Below are 21321 nucleotides of genomic sequence, written 5' to 3'. Positions count from 1 at the left end.
TCGGAATAAAACATAATTTTGTTGACAGAGAATGATTCAGTTCAGAGTGCATTCAGCAGTTTGAAGAGATGTACAGTAGCTTTATGTTGTTTCTTTAGCTACTCATGCATCCTGTTTTGCTGTGGTGATGCAACAGAACTCTCCTAGTTTCCTACTAATGAAAGTATCTGGGAAGACACGGAAAGCAGAAACAGCTGATCAGTCATGTCGGGTAAATGTTCACTGTGTCATATGAGTTTCTATCCCCTGATTTGTGCATAGGTATTTTCACATTTGAACCGATACGGTACCGATACACGGTATTTGGGAATTGGTACTTAAAGGTACCTATTTTTGGCACTTTTGTGTATTTATGTAGTAATAAATGTCGGTTTCATGATAAAATCTCAAAAATGTTCAATATAACTTGGTTATTTGTCAATATCTAAATTTGTTTGGATATACAAATCAACCTTATTAAATAATTTATGAATTTAATACATTGGCTAAATAATAATTAAGGCAATGTAATAATAAAACAAAGTTTTACAAAAGCAACAGTTATCAGAGGCACAGAGTGAATAAGGTGAATAAGAGATTGAAGCTGTGTGTGAATAAAGTTCAGGGAATTGCTTTAGTGCAACAGTTTAAGAGAAGAAAAAAATATATTGAAAACATATTTTATCCCGCTTTGTAAATGAGTGTGGGATAGATTTACAATCAGGGAACAGAGAGGCCCTGCTCTCTTTGCTCTGACTGCAGGTGAGCTTCAGGACGAGGCAGCTGTCTGTCTGGGTCTGGGAGACAGGGCTTGGAGAAGCTTGTAGAAGTGCTTGGGAGAGTGGCACTCACCGCTCTCCCGAGACAATAACTCCAGAACGATTGTTACTTTCATGAGAAGTCACCGATAACTGAAGAAAGTCACTAGATTTTGCTGGATTGGTCTGAAAAGTCTCAAGATATAGTGAGAAATTGGCAGCGGTGACCAGGTGCTTCCTCAGATTTGAAGTATTCCTGCCGCTGGCCTTGTACTTCCCCTCACAAATATTGCAGTGAAAGTAATCTGCAGCGCATTTTAAAAATTGGAGACAGTGTTTCTATTAGCCATGCTTTGTTGACAGGGCCAGCGGCTACTGACATCACGTTCTTGCGGTGCAATGCTGTGTTCATGTTCGGCATGGAAAATCGCCCACTTTTATACTCCCTCAGTGTCACAGTGGTGCTTTTAGGTACTGAAACATAGTACCGTTTGATTTTACGGCAATCAGTACCCAGTAGTATGGCCGGTACCTATAAAAGTACCGAATTCGGTACCCATGTCTATCTGTGCATTAACTCTTTGTCAAAAAGGTCAAAAACCACCACAAGCGAACGTTAAAACATTATAGCGTAATTGGGGAAGTTGTTTTGAATTTTGCCGCTTCCATCAACCTTTTCTAATGCGACACTGCATTTAAAAACGTTGACCGAAACACAGCTATTGAGTGGTCACAGGTCTCATTGTACATCATACTGAACATAAAACTGACATACTGTGTCACCATCTGCCATTTTTGTTTAGTTTGACTGCTTCTTTACTCTCATCTCTTTCTTTCTCAAGATTTTTTGTTGGGCGTGTTGGCCCAGCAGGTCAAGTAGTTGTCTTGCAATTGGAAGGTTGTGGGTTTGATTTCATCTATCCTGGTGATATGACAGGAGCACTTTACTCCAGGTTTCCCTCCAATCTGTGTATTGTGGATGATTGGGTGCGGGTTATTGCAACAGGGTGAATGTGGCTGTAATGTAAAGCGCTTTGAATGATGATAATAAATTCAGTTAATTTACCATTTACTTACCCTGTTTCAGTGTTTCATTTGTTGAGTTCCTTACTGACTGGATGACGTCCAGCGTTCTCCCCTTGCATTACTGTTACTCTACCCACAACTAGTCAACCTTTTTGAGGTGGTTTGTGCCAGCAAGCTCCTATTGCTTTATCTTACGAAAACATGTGAAAATATATGAAAACCAATAAACATAGCTAACCCTCCCAACCTTCTACATGCACATACACTTACACACCCACTTTCATGCACACACTGTCAATATCAGCCTCTTGTATAGTGTTTAGAATGAGTCCAGAATGAGAGCTGGTTTTCTGTAGACCGGGTTCTGTTTCCAGTCAAACTTGCCTTTGTCCTTCCTGAGCCCCTGGGCTCCTGTGGCGGCATTGCCCCGAGCTGCTGGGTCGTCGCTCACCAAGGAGAACAGAAGTGCATATTTCTGTGTGTTGTGTGTGTGTGTTTGGCTGCAAGTTGTGTGACATCAGTGCTTGTGCAGTGATGTCGACACTGTCTTCTTAAAGATACATTTACACACCAAAATATATATTACTCCACATAATGTTCTTTGCCAACCACCCACACACAGCTGAGTCCCTTTTTAATGGTGTCAGCAGTTCCATTTTTTTTTTTTTTACTTATTTTCTGTGTCTCTCTCACACACAGACAATTACACTTATAGCTACACCTACACACTCATAAGTAGAACACCTGTCGGGCAGCATAGCTTGCTCCAGGACACCTTCAAGTCATGAGCTCATCGGAAAAGCAATTAAAGGCGGTGTAGGCTCTGCACGCTGGCGTAATGTTTTGTTTTGCTACTTGGCTTAGAAATTAACCAAACCTGTCAGAAGTCATCTGGCTGACACGGGCTGGGCTATATTTATTTATTTTCTGTTGGAGAAGCTGGACGCACAGTCCCTGTGTTGCCTCACATCCAACAATGAAGCGATTCTGAGGGGGTGATTAGCTGCCTGGGACATAAATCCCCCCCTAGTCTGCCTGGGGGGTGTTTTGAGCGCACCTCCTTCATTTCTTTGCCCATCTCTTACTGTGGAGGTCATGGCCTTCTAATTGAGAGGTTAAGCCCTTTGTAACCCCAATCAGAACCTTGGTGCCAAATGAGGGCCATGGTTTTGAACTTGCTCTGACCTAAACACTCCCCATTTCTTGAATTTCAGTGTTGCAATACAAGAGAAAAAGTTAAATTTTCCTTCAGAAAATTCCCCGCGCTAGGTTGTGTAACTTATTATGAATTCAGCATGAAGGCAAACGCTTTCTGAGGCTGCTGACCTGGGGGGGAAGGTTGACATGGACTAAGATAAGACTACTGGTCTGACCTATCTATGTAGCTTGAGGCCACAAGCGGCCTGATGTTGCGGAGTTTTAAAACAACACTGGCAGCCCCGCGCTTTCTTTTAGCTCTACTGGTATTTTACCAGTGAAGGAAAAACAACACCTTTGACATTAATAGGCCCACCATGGACACGTCAGTGCAAACCTTTTCATTCAGGATTCAGTGGTTCATATTTTCAAAGTGTAGGCCACTGTGCATTTTTTTCTTCAGGAATTACTTAAGAAGCAAGAAAAACACCTTTGTTATCATTGTCATCACTTGTGTGTAATTACCCAAATGCCACCCTGTTAGCTTGGTAGAAAAAACAACAGTCAGCCTGCTGTCGAGGTCACCCTATAAGCATGCAAGGCTCTTTCATGGTGTTTCATGCTTCAAAGGATTTGTCCTTTATGTCAACACAATGATGAAGCAAGAAGAGAGTGCATGAAGCAAGTGAGGAAAGAAAATCTCAGAAAGATGGCTTTTTAGATTGGTGAATTTTATCAGCACAATGTGCAACATAGAAAGTTGTGCAGATGCCATCAGGCTGTCATTGTTTGTCGCAGAGTCACTGTGTATAAATTGGCAGCTATTTGGACAACCACTCTCCTGGACCAACACATACAATGGATCAGCCTATATGGATCTGAGTTTGATCATTTATTGTCCTATGACTCATTTCTGATGATTGCTCTAAATGTGCTAAATTAGGCTCCCTGCCTCTCAAGGACCACAATTTAAGATCATTTCATTAAACACATCTTCACTATTCAGGCTGTTCCCAGTCTGTTGGGTTTGCATGCTGCCCTCAAGTGATGATGAAACTGCTTGAAGTCAAACCTCAGCTCCGTAGCCACAGCCAAAGCGTATTAAGCAGCCACAATGTGGTATGAAAGTTCAAGCCACAGTTCTGAGCTTATAATTCCTTGTCAGGAAGAGAAAACGAGTTATTTCTGTAGGACGATAAATACGTGGAGAACGAAGGAATTTTAGAAAGATTGATAAAAGCTGCCTGATGTCGGATGCAGAAAGAGTTGATGATCATTGAGAAATATGGGGCTGTGAAAACAAGAAATAAGGGCCCAGCCAAATAAGTGGCTAAAGGATAGTTTAAGGCTAGAGTTAAACAAGGACCAGTAGTGTAGTATTGGCTTTATTGTTCTTGTAAATCTTTTGTTGTGTTTTATGCATAAATACATATGCATGAGTTTCTACATTTTGTAAATTACCCTGCTCAGTTGCACGTTTCTTTAATCAGAGTAAGCTATTTTGTATGTCTGTGAAGTATTTTACTTTTTATTTTTGTACATTTGCCCTTCATCTCTTATTCTCATTTAAAAATATTATGTATCTTTTGTGTGTATTTGTGTGGCCCATTTGACTTTCCCCAGTGTGGGACAGAAAATTATATCTCTATTCCATTCTATACTTGGCTACACGTTTAGACACATGGAGCATTTATTTAATCAACTTGAACCCAATAATAAAGATCTATACGGATAAATGAATACATAGATGAAAAACTCAGTTTAACTTGTTTTCTGTAAAGCTCCTCAAAACAATAATATATATTCTCTAGAGGTTTTGATTAAATATTATAACACACTCAAAATGTATAAAAAATAAAAAAATTAGATCTACATGCAAACAGTGTCAAATTTATAAGCTGTCATCATGTACGCAAACCATTTCACACTTAAAAACCCCACAGCTGTACACCTTTTACTTTTCTGATACCAATAACAGCCTTTACATATGCTTGATTTCATGGATTTACTTTAAAACAGCTACACACTCATATAAACACGCAGACAAGTTCATAGTCTCTGAATAACATGTTGTAAAAGCTGAGTAAATTAAGGAACTTTTATATGCAATGTTCACAAAGAGTAATAGAGAGGAAAGTGAGCCAAACTGGAGTGTTAGTGTAGCAAAAACATGTGTATGTGTATTTGGTAGCGAAAGCGTGCTTTTAAGAAGGGTTTGTTGTTCTGCACTATCCAGGCTTTACTGACCCTAAAATGTAAGGCTATGCAACAGGCAGTCTGGCTTTATTGGAGGCGAAACGCAGAGCTGCTCATTCAGACCCCATCTCAGCCCCCAAGGCCTAAACAGGGTCTGAAACAGAAGACTGGAGTTTAGTCCAAAGCTCTATTAAACTGCTGAAAGTCTTTTCTAGAGCAGAAACATCCTCCTATCGTCATGCCGGAACATTCCACAGCAAGCCAGGGAGCCTACACTAATCCTGCCGGCATGGGAATCATTATTGATATGATCCTAATGCATTACCTCAGGGCGTGCTTATTGTTGATCAAGAGTATTTTTTAAGAGTAAACCAAAACTCCGGGGAAGGGCTTGGGTTTCAGTGAAATTTATCAAAAGAAAATGTTATTCTTGGCTTAGTGTGATACCACTTTGAACAGCACAATTGAAACAAACTGTGCTGCTTGCTGCACTCTACAAGCCTGCTTGATACCCAGCAGCAGGTCTGTGAAACACAGTATGTGCTGCTCTGGGAAGCCTTACAAAAAAAGACAAACATTGATGATCTGGGTCATTTTCACCTTATGATCTCACTTTGATTTCATAAATCCATATCTGTCCGTTCCCCTCCTCATAATAACAGTATAGATCGCTTTGGTCAACCTAAGTATTTTATCATGGCTTTTGAGCAATCCTTTTAAGTTGGGTGTTGATTAGTGTAGCATCATTGAATCAGTGCTAGTCTAATTTTATGGCTGACAATATTTTATTTTTAAACACAAAGTATTAGGTATTTATCATATTTTTTTCCCCATTTCTGTTTCATATATAGGCTAATTTTCTTTGTCTTAAGTCTTTTGCTTGTTTGTTTTCCAGGTGCAATCCTACTGGTCAGTGTCCAGGGAATAGCTGTAAATGTTGACCCAATCATCTGCACATGGTTATTGTATCAGCCTCATAGAGGGAGCAGCAGGAAGCAGCAACAGGTACTGGAACTTGTTCCTTGTTCTCAGACAATATCTGTCTATTCATCTTCCTGGCCAGCTGTTCACTTACACAGTCATTTTCTGGTGCTTATCGAGATTCCAATTACAGTTGTAGCAGACTAAAAATGGCTCCAGAACGTCCTGGGTTAGACGTTGCCTTCAGAACGTCTAACCCAGGATGAACACAGCTGTCTAATTAGGGAGATTATTTGCCTTAATGTATTATTTGTAAGTTGCAGAGTAGATGCATCAACTAGTACTTTCTCCGCAGGTTGTGACTGTATCAGTTGAATTGCAGCCAACATGAAGGTTAGGCACACTAGTGGTGGCTATGCCGTAGCAAAAGTGTGTGTTTGTGTAATGCTAAAGATCTCCTGCCTGTCAAGGCCACTTTTCAAGGCCTGGCTAGTTATACAAAGCCTTCAGCTGAAGGCCAGTGAAAGGCGTATGAGGGACATCAGAGAGGAAACTGACATTTTTGCCACAGGATTCTAGGAAATCCTGGATGGAAAAATAGAGAAGTTCCAGCGGGATAAGGGCAATTTTGGTGCACAGAGTAGAATATAAGCAACGGCATGGGAGATGCCTTTTTATATACTAAATGAAAAGCTACAAAAATAAGTGAAACTTAGCATAATCAGCAAATGAAAAAGAATTGGATGTCATGAAAAGGCAATGACAAATACTGGGAATAAGAATGAGACACAGGGAAATGTAAGAAGTAGTTTTGGGACAGGGAGGATACGACATTATTGAGAAGGTGGGGTTGAATTGAATGTAAACTTAAACCAGCACGAGCAGGAAACTAAAGAAATCAGATAAGCAGAGGGATGGCTGGGGAAATGAGCAATGAAGAGGAAAAAAGAACTGGAATCTGAATCGGCATTTGCCTTGGCTGTTTTCAATGCTCCCAGTCCCCCATGTGTTCGATTGAAGGAGTTAGCTTATATTATGTCATTCAGGAGGAATGAGCTATGCTTATCAGGTGCACAACCAGCCTTTGAGACTAAGAAACTAAATATTTTTTACATTTTAATAAATATGATTAATATGGTTTTAAGTAACTTGTAAATCAGAACATTGCAGATTTTAAATGTTTATTAAAATGTGTATGGATTTATGGGAGCTCACTGTCTTTTACAGAATTCAGGTCCAGTTCCTTTGGTCAAAAGAAGAGAAGATGAGGTGTCAGTGGGGAGCGCACCACTGGCCAAACAGCCCTCTAATCAGGCTTCAGACTACGCAAGCAGCCCTATGAAGACCAAAACAGTGACAGGTAGGTCTACCAAGTCCTATCCATTATGAAATATTATAGATGTCCCTCCGGTATTGTTTATAGAACAATACCGGAGGAAAAATACCAAATCTAGACATTTTACAGCCTTCAGGTCACATGTTGCCCCATAGACCAGCCAGTGTGAGGTCACTGGATAATACGTCAAATGATGCACATAAAACTTGATTTGGTTTTTCATTTAGACCCTGTGTTTTTACAGTTTAGCAAAAGCCTTAGATTGAAAATGTGACTCCAAGAGTAGTGTTGAGAGAAAAATCAGTGTTGAGCACCACAAAACTGCTGCTTTCTTTGTAGCTACTCCACTAATGGGCAGTGTACATAGGCGTATATAATGCTCTATGCTTATCTTCACTGTAACGGTGCACGTGCCAAATTTAAGTCTCAGCATATTACCTTGAGCATACATAAATGGCATCATCTAAAAATATACATATCAGACAAGTCATCAAACATAATGTCTTAAATATGTTAAAATAACCACAGTACATTCAATACTTAGTAATATATAAAATATTTTTGTCTGTGTGATGCCTGCCACTCATGTCACCCATCAGTTGAGGAATTTACCTTCCCATTTGTCTACCACTCTTAAAACTGCCTAGATTTTTTTCTAAACAGCAACTCTTTTATAAAGGAGGTATATGAGGCACAAATTTATCTCATTTCCTTAAGCGACTATGCATCAGTAACTATGATGGTGATGGAAAAAACATTAACACCACCTGCAAAACCTTGGAGGCTTAACACATCATTATTTAAAGATGAAGATTTTACCAGGTTCTTTTTGAGTGAGTGGACAAATCTTTTGAACATGAATGATCTGGCTAATATCTCTCCTGGTGTCCTCTGGGAGGCAGCAAAAGTTATGTGCTGAAAAATAATTTCTTACTCATAAAAAAAAAGAAAAAGCAACTGAATTTGAACTAAAAGCAAAATAAAGGACTTACAAACAGCCTATGCTATATCTGAAGAAGGAAAAGATGTTAAATGGAATAATGAAGCTAAAACTAGAACTTGAAAGAATACTCGTGGCAAGAATACAGAGATAACAGTTGGATCATTGATAGTAATAAATCTAAGTAACAAATGTCTAACTAAGCAATTAAAAAAAATCAAGAAAAGGTACAATTTCAACATTAACTGACAGTAACAATTTCCCAACTAATGACTAAAAAAATTAAGTTTTTAGAAAATGCTGATTCAGCTTGTTCACCCAGCTCAAGTCACCTACACCCTGGGCGTTTTGTTTGTTACCTGAAATTGTTTTCAGGCTTTTTTAAACATCACTGATGTTATTGTCCTGCAGCTGTGCCTCCACTTTCTGCAGCTGTTTTTTCCTTCTTTGATCTTCTACCTCAGTTCCTTCTGTACAGCTCTCAGCTCTTCCTTCTTTCCTGACTTGAAAGCCCTGAACTTTTCCTTTAGCAAAATGTTTATCTCAGGGTTTATCCAGGGCTTGCTGTTGAAAAATCACCTAACTTCCATTAGGAGCACAGCAGAATTGACATAGAAACTGATATAGTCCGTGATGCATTCTGTTATTCCATCTATGTCCTCGTTATGAGGATAGCAAAGTCCATCCCACACTGTGGAGCTGAAGCAATCTCTCAGGGCTTCTTCAGCCTCCTCTGACCATTTGCTCACCGTGCGTATTACAACTGGATCTGTGTACAAGTGGTTTATACACAGGCTGGACGTTAACCAGGTTATGATCTGAGCCACCCAGGGGAGGTAGTAGTGATGAACTGTTTGCCACTTTGCAGTTTACATACAGTAAGTTTAGTGTTTTATTGATTCTTGGGTTGCAGATAAAATGCTGATTAAAGTTGGGGAGGGTGAAGGACAGGGATACATGGTTAAAGTCCCCTGAGATCAGAAAAAGAGCCGGGTGTGTTTTGTTTGCATTTTGTACATAAGAGTGTGGATGATGTCACAGGCTGCCTCCTCGTTAGCAGTTGGGGGATGTAAGCTGCTCTACCTATCATATATGAAGACTCTCTCGGGACAATGTAAGACCTCAGCCCAACAGTTAGCAGCTCTACATCCTCACTGCAAAGCATCTCTTTAATTGTAACATGTCCAGATGCCTTCTATGTTTACGCTGGTCTCCCAAGTTTGCTCTTTTATCCAAGTCTCTGTTAGCATTAGTAAGGTGGCCTCTATGTAGACACGCTGATGCCGGGTTAGCGGTTAACCGTACATTCCCCATGATGATAACTGGAAACGCGGGTCTGTACCTTCTAGTTCAGCTATGCCGGCTTCGCCAAGCCCAATTCCTGCGTTTCCTTCTCCTTTTCTCCTGGGAGATTTCTGTCAGCGCTGTACCGCATTTCTGCATTCACATCCCACTCACAATTGTTGATGTAGTCCATGACTCATGAGGCATATTCCTCTAGGTTCAGTGCCCCCTGCCACAACCCCGCTCCCCCACCTCTGGATAGTATACTGGGACCACAAAAATAGATGTTGGGGCAGGGGGTGCCCCAACATCTAACAGTAAGTCTCTTTACTACTGATATACACTTTGTCGAGTGTATTGACACCCTGGGTGGCACATGTTTTGTAGACGTTTATAGCTAAAGTCACCTGCAACCACATATAGAGCCTCCAGGTGTGCAGCAAGCTGATGCTGTCTGTAAGCTCTCTTTGGGCAGCATGAGCCTGCGGGGGACATGAGGAAAAGAGCGTTTTCCATGGAGCTGGAAAAGGGAGTTTGTCGTGCTACTGTTGAGTCAGGATTCTGTCATGATAATGACACAGCAATTCTGAAACTTCCACTGATGCAGTCTCAGGCTCAGTAAGTCCATCTTATTATCCAGTGCTCAAACATTGGACAAAAAGAGTTGTGGAATGCACTGTCTGCTAAAGCTAGCCCCTAGCCTTACTTGCACCCCTGTTCGCTTCCTCTTTCCTCTGAATTGTCGTAGTCTGTCCTTTCTTGACACTTTCCTTAAAAGCTGCAGTCTGCCAAGCTGTGTTTTAAGCATAAGTGTAAAACAAATTGGAGCACTTCAAGTTTAGGTCTTGAAGCTCATTCTTCAAAATCTTGACAGTCAATAGAAAACGTACGATGTACAACTTTTTTTTTTTTTAACAGGGCCTACCTTGGAGATTTGACTACAAAGATTCATAGGTCCCTTTTATATAGAAATCAGACATGTTTATTTTATTGAAATGTTGCAGGTATAAAATTAAACATTTCACACAAAATAGTAGTTGTTTGCTTCATTAAGTAAGAAAAAAAAGGTCAAAACACGCAACACGATTACTTTCAACTTGATAATTTTCGACCCTGGGGGAGTAAGTTTGAACACTGTTTCCCTACTTCACAGTTCACAGTAGGTGTAGGTTATGAAGAATCTCTCTAGGTGGATCATTAGTGTAATATTTGGTGGGCTGACTTCAACCCTGTGTTCAGTCTGCGGACCTGTCCGTTGATCGTGAGCCAAAGATTTAAATGACGTAGTGAAAACGATGGTCTGATAGACTAAATTCATTAGAAATAATGATTTGCTAATGTAGGATTGAGTAGTATTTTGAAAATGTTTTGAAAACATTCATGCTAATTCTTTCTTGTTATGAAGCTTGTGCACAGACAGGAATTGTTTTTCCATTCTTGTAGTTAAATTAATATTTTACATGACACCAAGTAAACATCAAAATATAGGCAACATTTGATTTAATCAGCAATTTGTCATATTGTTTCTAAGTGGACACTTGGGGGAGGTTATAGTTATAATCACTACAGTAGACATTTAAGCTTTCAGTCTTAAGTCATTTTGTTAGGTAAACGGTGAAAAGAATTGCAGGTTTTTGGCCAGTGTAGATCATCATGTAATCAAGCTGAGATTCTGAGGGATGCATTGGGAATAAACATGAAAGTCTGTCCATGGTTCAGCAGCTGCAGTCAGCCAACTGGTCTGCCTCTTGTTCTGTAGCGTAGTTGACTGGTTAACTTTAACCTAAGTTTAAGTTAACTTTAGGCAAATATTAAAAACGTGGTGTAAACTAAGAGTGCTTTCAAAAAAAGAAAACAATTATTTTCATCATTTTACAAAATGCTAAGTGAGGGAGTGATGGAAAGATCTAAATCACATCAATACAAAACAGCATTGATTTATATGTATATATACTAACCAAATATAGCAAACAGGTGCTGATGCTTATTAATTTCAAATGTAGGTTGAAACAAAGTCACTTACTGAAACAGAGATAGCTGTACAGGTGGCTTAAAATCTGGTGAGGAAAACCATGCTACCTAGGTGAGATAGCTTGATGGCGAGACTTAACACAACGACAAAACACCAGGTAGTTACAGTGCATCGACGAGGTCAAGACAAATATTTCAAAGTGGCAGATGAAAAGTACAGGAGTTGAAAAACACACACTTATTTCCTTTAAAATCAGAAGATGTCCATCAGGGCCATCAGCTTACAAGGCTTTTGAAGTTGGAAGAAATTTAAAGTCTTTAGGTGCAGCAGAAGCAGTTAATTCAACAAATATCTGGAGAGCGGTACAATAATGAATGTCTACATGCAACTGTGACGCATGGTGGAGGTTCTTTTAAAGTTTGGGGGTGTGGTTCTGCAAGTAGAGTTAGAGATTTGGTCAGGTGTCCTCAATGCAGCGAAATACCATTAGGCAGGCATATGATAGGGCCAAAATTTATTCCGCAGCAGGACAACTCCAATGATACAGCCAAGGTTATTAAGAAGTCATAGAAGTGGGAAAGGTTTCTTCTATGCCATGTTCTTTAGTTATCATAGTTCTTCCCAGGAGTGACTGATGTTCCCTCAAAAATCACACCAGGAAGTGTAAAGTAAATCCTAACCCCCTAAAAGAAAAATATTTTCTGTGAGAAAGTTTTAAGCCTTCCTCAAATCATTTCACTAGCGAGATGTCCTTGCTTTCAGTTAGCTTTGGTATGCTTGGCACTTTTATTTTTTTATTTTTTTATTTGAATAGGGACAAAGCACATTAATGAACATCAGTATAAAAACAAATGTAAATATGCCGGATTATAGCTACAAAGCTAGTTTTCATCCGTAGTCCCTAGGCAGGCAAATACATAAGAAAGAACATATAATATTTAATATAAGCATCACAAGGAAAATGTTAAGAGTTTAGTGGTCACATGACTGGTTTGTTTTCATCTATAGTTTGAGTTGAGCTCTAAAGCTGATCAGTGTAGGGCTCTCCCGTATGTGCAGTGGAAGACTGTTCCAGATATTAGTGGCTCTCACAGAGAGAGTGTTCTGACCAAAAGTTGTTCTTCTGTGAGGGACCTCACAGTCTTCTCTGGAGGAGGCCCTGGTTCTCAGGCCACTTGAAGTCTTAGGTTTGAACAGGGTAGACACAGGAGGTGGAGCTAGTCCATGTAGCGCTTTATAAATGAAGCATACATACTTGAAATTTATAAAATTTTCAAAGTTTAAGAGATTGTACTTGTTCAAGATATTACATACATGGAAAGAATTGGGTTTTTGGTCAAACACTTTAAGAGATTTTTTGTACAGTGATTCAATTAATTTTAAATTGGCAACTGTGGTGAGAGACCAACTTGTGATGCAGTATTCAATGCGAGATAAAATCATTGAGTGGAGAACCATTCTAGCAGCACCAAGTGTTAAAAAAGACCTGATTTGTTTAAAATTTTTAAGGTTAAATTTGACAGTATTGACAAGTTTTTTAATGATTTTTGAAAGACAAAGTGGAATCAAGTATCACGCCGAGATACTTGAATTCTGTGACAAGTTGTAATTATTCTCCTCTCAAGAATACTCCAGAGCTTTTTATTTCTTTTGATTGCTTTGAGATCATCAAACAATGATGAAGTAAAAAGAGCAAAATACATTTTGAAACATATAACCTATATAATATAACATATATAATACAACATATAATAGAGTATGTTTGTCGGTGAGCATGAAAGCCAGGGATATTGTCTTTAGTTCAGAATAAAACACTTGCATATTGACATCCATCATAGGTTTGTTAGAAGGTAGCTTAGTAACATAACACATCACTGAAGTCTTTACACACTTCTTTTTTCTCTCACAAGAACGTCTATGAGAAATGACTTTGAAAACAAGCCTTTTTTCCCCCCTCAGTTTGGGGTCAGTTTCTGTCTGCCCGCACAATTAGACCACAAACTGATTCACATAAAACTCGCTTCTAAGTATTTTCTTCATTTGTCCCTAATGAATGTTCTTATTGGCAGCAGCACACGTTTTCTGATCAAGAGCTGAGCTTCTCATTGTTCTTTAAAATCTACCAGAGTAATGATCTCATTGCCTTTTCTTTTCAGTCCTAAAATTAGCTGCTGGCAGTCTTAGAACATACTTCCATAGCTGTGAAATCTAGCTCCATATCTGGCTCTGCTTCTCTAAGTTTGGATTGAGAATTGTTGTTTTTGTTGCCGCCTGTGTTCTAGTCAGAAAATGAGATAAATCATAACTTGCCAGGTAACCAAGAAAAGATCTGTTTGATCTTGACTTTAAGAGATAGTGTCTAGTGTTTGACAAGGTATCACTTTCTACTTTCACGTAATGAGTTACCACAAAGAAGGACATGATGGGAAGGCTAGAATGGATACATTACAGAAAGAAAAATTAATACTTTTAGAGGGAATAAACAGCAGCGAGAAACAAAGAAATAGAACTGATGAAAGGGCGTCTGGCCGAAATGCAGTCGTACATTACCTTTAACCAAGCCCAAGTAGCTTGATGGAAGTCGGGCAGGTTTTTATTGGCTGCTGTGGGATTTTCAAAGGGGGATAATATTTTCAATCTGGAGTTATTTATATAGTTTAATTTATCTGGTAAAGTCAATAATTTATCATTGTAATGATGGTTGGAGTTGGGAAAAGAAAACACAAAAATGAGGAATAATGGGATTTGAACCCCAGTCCCCCTTTAGATGGGCTGCTGGGGGCTCTCCTCACCACATTAGGATGTATGATCTAAATACTTACTTCCAGGACAGACTGAGTGGTCTTTGGAGAATAGATGCATCCCCATGAATCCCATCTCACTTTCAAGAATGATAACAGTTTTAGGCTTTTTGGATGTTGACTTTGGTTTTTGTGGTTTAAGTAAGAGGAGCAGAGAGGGAAATTGGGAATGAATTGGGGTTCGTACGACGTGCCGTGGATTACTATACAGGCTTGGTGGTGTTAGTGACACAGGATGACAGAGTGAAGGAGGAAAGTGGAAAGTTGGTTCAGATGATTGCTCAGAGGGTTTTCAAAGCTTCTTACAGAACTTCTGAAATTCTTTACATGTCATAATACAGTTGGCAGATCTTTCCTCATCTCTCAATGCCTTTCCTATGCACATTTTTTTTCATATATTTTGCAAGATCAATAATTTAAAGCCTTAGTCCTCGGTTATGTGGAAAAAAAACTGATTAAACAAATGCCCCCTGGCCAACCTTATTATTTGTCTTCATTTGAGTCCTCTTGGCTCTTCCAAAATGAGGCATATATATATATATATATATATATATATATATATATATATATATATATATATATATATATATATATATATATATAATTTTTTTTATATATATATTTTTGAATATTTAAGAAAAGTATGATAGTGATGTGAAATAAAATTCTACATATTTAAGGGACGTGGAGAAGTATAAACTTTTTGTGACACACCCCTTTACCAGACATGCTTGATCTGTTACTGGTTACATGAAGAAACTTCATAATGTGCAACAAGTTATGAATCTCCTTCCAATATTAATTACGTATGTAAAGCAAATATCTAACCTGTTTTACGCTACTAAGAAGTTTTTTCATGTTAATGGTCACAGTTCGGTGTGAAAGTTATTGTAAATTGCTTTAAAGAAGCAGTTTTCAAAGGAGATGTGAAACACCTACAGATATTAGATACGATAAAGATTGGTTCACACGGCAAGATTTTAAAATAGTCTGCCGATTTTCAAAGCCTTAGAGACACCACATGTAACAATAAAAAATCGTAGCTAGAACAGATGCAAAGTGATCAAAGACATATGTCAGTATGTTTTGCTGTAGTATTTGTAGATTTCTTGTGCTTTCTGATGTTGTTTTAAGCAATTTTTGTCAGAAGAGGGAATGGATTTGTCATAACCTTCTTGAGACTGTCACCTGCAAGAGATGTCACCAAGGCACCGATGTTGACACAGCACATGCATACTTATTTTCAGCTATGCCTGTGGAGACGCTGCTTTCTCTCACCTTTATATGTTTGACGTAAAGTTCTGGGTGAAGTCAGTAGCCACTGAGCACAGGCAAGAAAACACACAAAGAGTTTGTTGTCAAAATCACAAAAGTGTAGAGAATTACCGTATTTTTCAGACTATAAGTCACTCCGGAATATAAGTCGCATCAGTCAAAAAATGCGCCATAAAGGGGGAAAAAACATATATGTCACACTGGACTATACACATTTATTTAGAAATTTATTTCACACAAACCAAAACTAAAGACCGAAGTTTAATCTGGTAAGGCAACTTATTCAATCACACCGCTGCATCCACAACTGGCTGAATAATATGTAACATACTTAAAAGGATGAATGGGGTAAATTAGCATAACAAGACAGCAACTCCAACAGGTGCCTGCTAGTTTCAGTGTAACGGGTCGTTACGCTGAAATTAGCTAAGCTAACAGTACAACACGATGTTTAAAAGCAACATAAAGCTCACGTGCATCAGCAAAGTTGTAACCTGCCTGGACAACAGACCTGTAAGCTAGCGCTAGCTGTTGTTAGCTTCACGGATAGCCCAATGACAGGGTTTGCTTGTGGTCTGGGCCCTTCGAGCTGCACCACACAATGCTCTATGCTGCATTCTGAAACAGCAAAACAACACAAAACATGGGTTTAGTCTTTGTTGTCTATAAGTTACTGTTTCAAAAAATGTTTTAGCGGTGCAAGAGGAGCATATAGTTTTCACAAGCCTAGAGAGCTCTCTTGCAGCTTTAGACGGTAATGTTTACTTGTTGGTTCATGGTCAATCTGAATTACCATTAAAATTGATATACAAGTCGCACCTGACTATAAATTGCAGGATTGGCCTAAGTATGGAAATAGCGCGACTCATAGTCCGAAAAATACAGTAATATCAAAGGAGCAGGTAGATCAGGAAACCTTTTTTTCAATGAGATGTACCACACCAGCTTTAGGCATTGTTACTAATGTAGTCCGTTTTATAATTCCCAAGTGTCAAATGTTTGTGGTTGTGGAGCATGAGAAAATGCTGTAAGAGTCCTGACACAGTGATTTTGACCTACACTTTGTGCTTTTTTTGCTTACACACATGTATACAAACACACATCCACACAAACTATGCTCCATCTACACCCACACATATGTGTTTAACACACATAGTTAATCAACTTGTTTTAGGTTGGTTTCCACAGCAATCACAAACTTGGTGAACTAACAATGTGATTTCCTATTTCCCTAGTAACATTTTGTTATGGCTTTGCTAACCTTTTTTGTAACACTGTCAGAAAAGACAGAATAGTTCGGTGACACCAGTCCTGTTTTAGGACAACTGTGGAGCAAGGCGGCTGTCCGAGCTTTAAATTATGGAATGTAGTTTAATGTGTCTTTGGAGATGCCTCACTTTTTCTAAATCCCAGTGTCCTGATGGCTTTAACACCTGACCACAGGTTATCCTGCTAGTCAGAGCAGGTTAGTTTTCTTTCACACTTCTGTTTGTACATCTTTTGTCATTTTCTTCTCTTTGTTTTCTTCTATAACTAGAAGCGTTGTTAAAAAATTAAGCTGTGATTTTATTGTAAGGTTAATGTGGATAATTGAAGGACGTTTGTTTGACATTTGACTTCTGTTGCCATGAGTGTCAGCGCAGACAATCAGCCTGCGTCTGGACCACAGCTGGCACACACGAGGACAACTCCTGTCTCCAACTGTAAATCTGTGTGTGTGCATGTGTGCGTGCGTGCATGCACACACTTTATGTCAGTTCTCACAGTTCCTTCTCCCACTGTTGGAGACAAGAAACCTGAGTGCCAGCATTACATCATCTCAATGAAGTGTCAGTTAAACATCATATAACATGATACTGTACAGCAAATGAAAATAACAGGGAGTTTTAAAGAGGGTTAAGTAAAGGATAAATGCAGGACAGTACATTTCCTCATGTTAATAAATAAAATATTGATTTTGTTTTAAGACTTTACAGGGTGCTACATTACTTCTGTGGTACAGAGGTTACTCAAGCCTAAGGCTGAATGTTTCAACAAATCTGACATCACTACTGGAGGCATAAACTTCCCAAAACTGTTTAGGAAGTAGAATTTAAAAGACTCTTGCATAAAAGCTTAAACATAAAGTTCACAAAATCATTACCATAGTTTTTCCTTTCTTTCAGAATCACGTCCTATGTCCATCCCGATGAAGGTGATGCCAGACTTTGCAGTTGACGAGTCTTGGGCGACCAGCGAGGAGCGAATGAAGGAGCTCTTCAGTCATGCCTGGGATGCTGTTAAGCGACTTACTCTTCAGGTAATCCCCTAGATTATCTGTCTTTCTTCACTGCAGTTATATGGTTCTGTTGACCTTTGAGCTTCTTCTGAAGTTGGGGCTTGTGCTTTTATACAGAAGCCCTGTCCTTTCACTCCAACCCTAAATCCCATTTCCTAGGATAGAAATATTTCCCATGGTAGTGGAAAACTGCTTCAAGAAGCTCCTGCTGATTCATTGCACCTAAACAGATGAGGAATTATGTGTACAGTCTGCAGGCCAGTGATTGTCTGAAAATAGAGTTGTCACACTTGTTCAGGTTGAAAAAATAACACAGCGGAAACATACTGTATTATACTAGATACTACAGGGTTTCTTTTGTTTACTAAAAATTCTTGCTCCGAAATTTGACACAGTTTTTTTTATTCTCTATGCTTGTTGAGAAGAAGTGGCAATATAAACAAAAATGCATAATTTTGCATCAAACTAAACTAAATCATAATATTTGAAATATGAGTAACATGCAATAACAAACAATTGCATGAAGAAAGAACCAAACTCTAACCAATCCCTGCCATTCTGTGCGAGTGGCAGGGATTGGTTAGAGTTTTTACGGGCCTGGAGCTCTCAGAGATCTAATTTTCTAAACTCGTTTTTCTGAATACATAATGTATTAACTGCTTTCAGGATGGAAAGACGATTTTACCCAGTATAACAAAAAGTGTTTCTGAACAGGATTACCAACTATTGTTTCAAGTGTTTTCAAAACAACTTGTAAAAGTTGAAAGTGACAGAGGTATGACTGAGAGAGACCAAAATAATAGACATTGCAGTAATCAGTTTTGCTAATGGAATTTGAAATCTTTGTCAAATATCCGCATTTCCTCCACAAAATCAATCCAAACATGCTATTAACAAATATATGCATATTACGTATCCACTTAACGGGAGGCTTATCTAAAGAAGTGTTTTATGACATTTTTATTCACATTCGGAAGAGATCGGCAAACACAAATAAGGACTGAAACACTGTTTCTGTTAGAATATAAGGCCCACATTTATTATTCCCCACAGAACACAGCAACACAAAACAGTAAGCACTTAGCACACGCAAAGTAGCAAGCACTTAAAGCCGACAAGCTTTCAAACAGGCGTGTTGTTCCATCTCTTACCATGGTTAGGACTGGGAAGTTGGTCAGTCTGGTTAGAGCACAATCCACACGGCTGGGCGTCCACACAACCCACGGCTGACTTCAACAACTGAGGGCTGTCCCCTCCTTTTTATACCAATAAACAAAGTATCAGATGGGAGCGAGAGTGGCCACTTCTCCCTCCCATCTGAGCTGTTCGTCCTGTTTCCAAAACAAAAACCGTTCCCAGCATCTCAGCAGTGTGTGAAGCAAAATAATATTGCAAACTCAGATAATAGCGCAAATATAAGCAAAATAAGGAATACAGAATCAGTCTTTCCCACAACACATTGTCATAGGTTCCCACCACAAGTTAAAACAAGTTATAGCGAAGTAACACATGTTGTTCTTAGTTTTATGTGAGCAACATAACAGGCACGAGCATATATGTTGCTCTTAGTTTAAAACTAACCAGTTTTTCCGAAAATACATTGTCAAAGAACAAAAATAATTCTTTAATATATCAAGAAGCAATGTTTTCTACCTGAACAACACCCAGTTCATACACCAAGCTGCTAAATGGAAAAAAATATAAGAAAGACACTAAAAACACCTACCCGGAAAACACACAGCAACGATGGTGCAACACAAGCCCGAGGAGTGGACTCCATCTGGACCTTCATATGATTTCATCATAAACCACATTCTAGACTTGTCTCAAAGCCCCCTGGTTAGACTTAGCACATGATCACTACCTCCTGACTACCACCACTGCATAGTTTTATAGTTTATAATGAGTAGTATTCATATTACTAGGGTTTCTTATGCTAGATTGCTTTATGATTGGAATGGAGAGTGTTTAAGTAGTGGTGCAAAGAAATGGACCACATCTCCTTTCAGTACCTGGCAGACATAATTTAGGTATTTCTCTTGCAATTAATTGTCTCCCCAAATAAAGTGCATTTGTAACATCACTCTTGTTTTGTGGGAAAAACAGTGATCCTACATCACTTGAGGTCACAGACCTCAAACACCTTTACTTGAGGATGACCCTACCGCTGGTGTGTGTGTGTGTGTGTTATTCACATGCTCTCTGTTAATTCCTTCCATGCCTACTTAGCACCTGTAGATTTGAAGGTGCCACTGAAACCTGAACCCCACTTTTGTGCCCAGAGTGGTGGACTCTGCCTCTCTCCTGTTGTTTTCAAAGTCTTCTCCCCACTACGTTTCTCCTCTCCTGAGGAAGGTTGAATAAACTATGCCCAGTTTGAGCTCTGGGAATGTGCATGAACAGCGCTAAGAGTTTCCAGGGAACTTACCAGCTTTTGTATCCTGGGCAGCCAGCTTTCGTGTTATTGGTTAGTCCGTATTGCTCCTCTTGAAGGTCCGTGTGCGGAAACAGCAGTGCAGCTGTTGTCGTGGGAAAATGCTAATTAAGCAAATCTTGGCAGAAAAGAACCAGTTTAAAGCTTGAAACTCATCAAAAGAATGCCAAGAGTGTGCAAAGTAGTAATCAAAGCAAAAGGTGGCTACTTTGAAGAACCTAGAATATAAGACAGTTGTTTCACACTTTCTTAAGTATATAATCCCACGTGTGTTAATTCATAGTTTTGATGCCTTCAGTGTGAATCTACAATTTTCATAGTCATAAAAATAAAGGAAACTCTTTGAACTTTTGGTCTGTACTGTGTATGTATGTGTGTGTATATATATATATATATATATATATATATATATATATATATATATATATATATATATGTATATATATGTATATGTATGTATATGTGTGTGTGTGTGTGTTAAAAAAAATTGAGTGCTTTGCTTTTTGGCTCAGCTTTTTCTTCACCACAACAGACCAAACCAGCACCTGCATTACTGCAGAGGAAGCTCCAATCCATCTCTCCATCTCATGTTCCAGCTTATCATCACCCATGAAGAAGACACCAAGATACTTAAAGTCTACGGGCAGAGACTAACCCTTGACCCAGAGGGGGCAATCCTCCTTTTTCCAGTCAACCACCATTGACTCAAACTTAAACTCTGTCAATTCTGTTGAGTCATACAGACAGATTGAGCAAAACATTTTGTATCTCTAGAAACCCAGCAGATTGCGTTAAGTCATTGGTTTGCAGTATTTACCGCCTCTGGATAAGCGTGTAGAAAGAGTGGTCAGTTGAGAAGACTGAGCAAAGACACACAAATAACAGAATCTCTGATCCACAAGTACCTTCTATGTGAGAGAAAAATAAAAGGCTAATGGCAATTGTAGCTCCTTTAGTGGCTTCATTGAGGGGAGAAACAGCTAA

At 39.0% G+C, this 21321-nt stretch overlaps 1 protein-coding gene and 1 long non-coding RNA gene across 2 annotated transcripts in view; one reads left to right on the top strand and one right to left on the bottom strand.

Moving 5' to 3' along the window:
- Nucleotides 1-5243, bottom strand: part of LOC118558664 — a 41255-nt gene extending 36012 nt beyond the window's left edge. The window contains exon 1 of the long non-coding RNA XR_004928420.1: nt 5148-5243. This is a non-coding gene — a long non-coding RNA (uncharacterized LOC118558664). The remainder of the gene's footprint in view (nt 1-5147) is intronic.
- The window catches only part of LOC118557447 (vacuolar protein sorting-associated protein 13B), a 167330-nt gene extending 149394 nt beyond the window's left edge, over nt 1-17936 (top strand). Inside the window, 3 exon segments of the mRNA XM_036127477.1 lie at nt 5992-6101; nt 7245-7377; nt 17791-17936. Of these exon segments, the coding sequence (XP_035983370.1) occupies nt 5992-6101; nt 7245-7377; nt 17791-17936 (389 nt within the window).
- The last annotated feature ends 3385 nt before the right edge of the window (nt 17937-21321 follow it).

The sequence above is a fragment of the Fundulus heteroclitus genome, chromosome 3, assembly GCF_011125445.2.
Source record: "Fundulus heteroclitus isolate FHET01 chromosome 3, MU-UCD_Fhet_4.1, whole genome shotgun sequence".
Taxonomy (NCBI): domain Eukaryota; kingdom Metazoa; phylum Chordata; class Actinopteri; order Cyprinodontiformes; family Fundulidae; genus Fundulus; species Fundulus heteroclitus.
The sequence above is the reverse complement of the archived record's forward strand: the minus strand, read 5'-3'. Positions and strand labels throughout refer to the sequence as shown.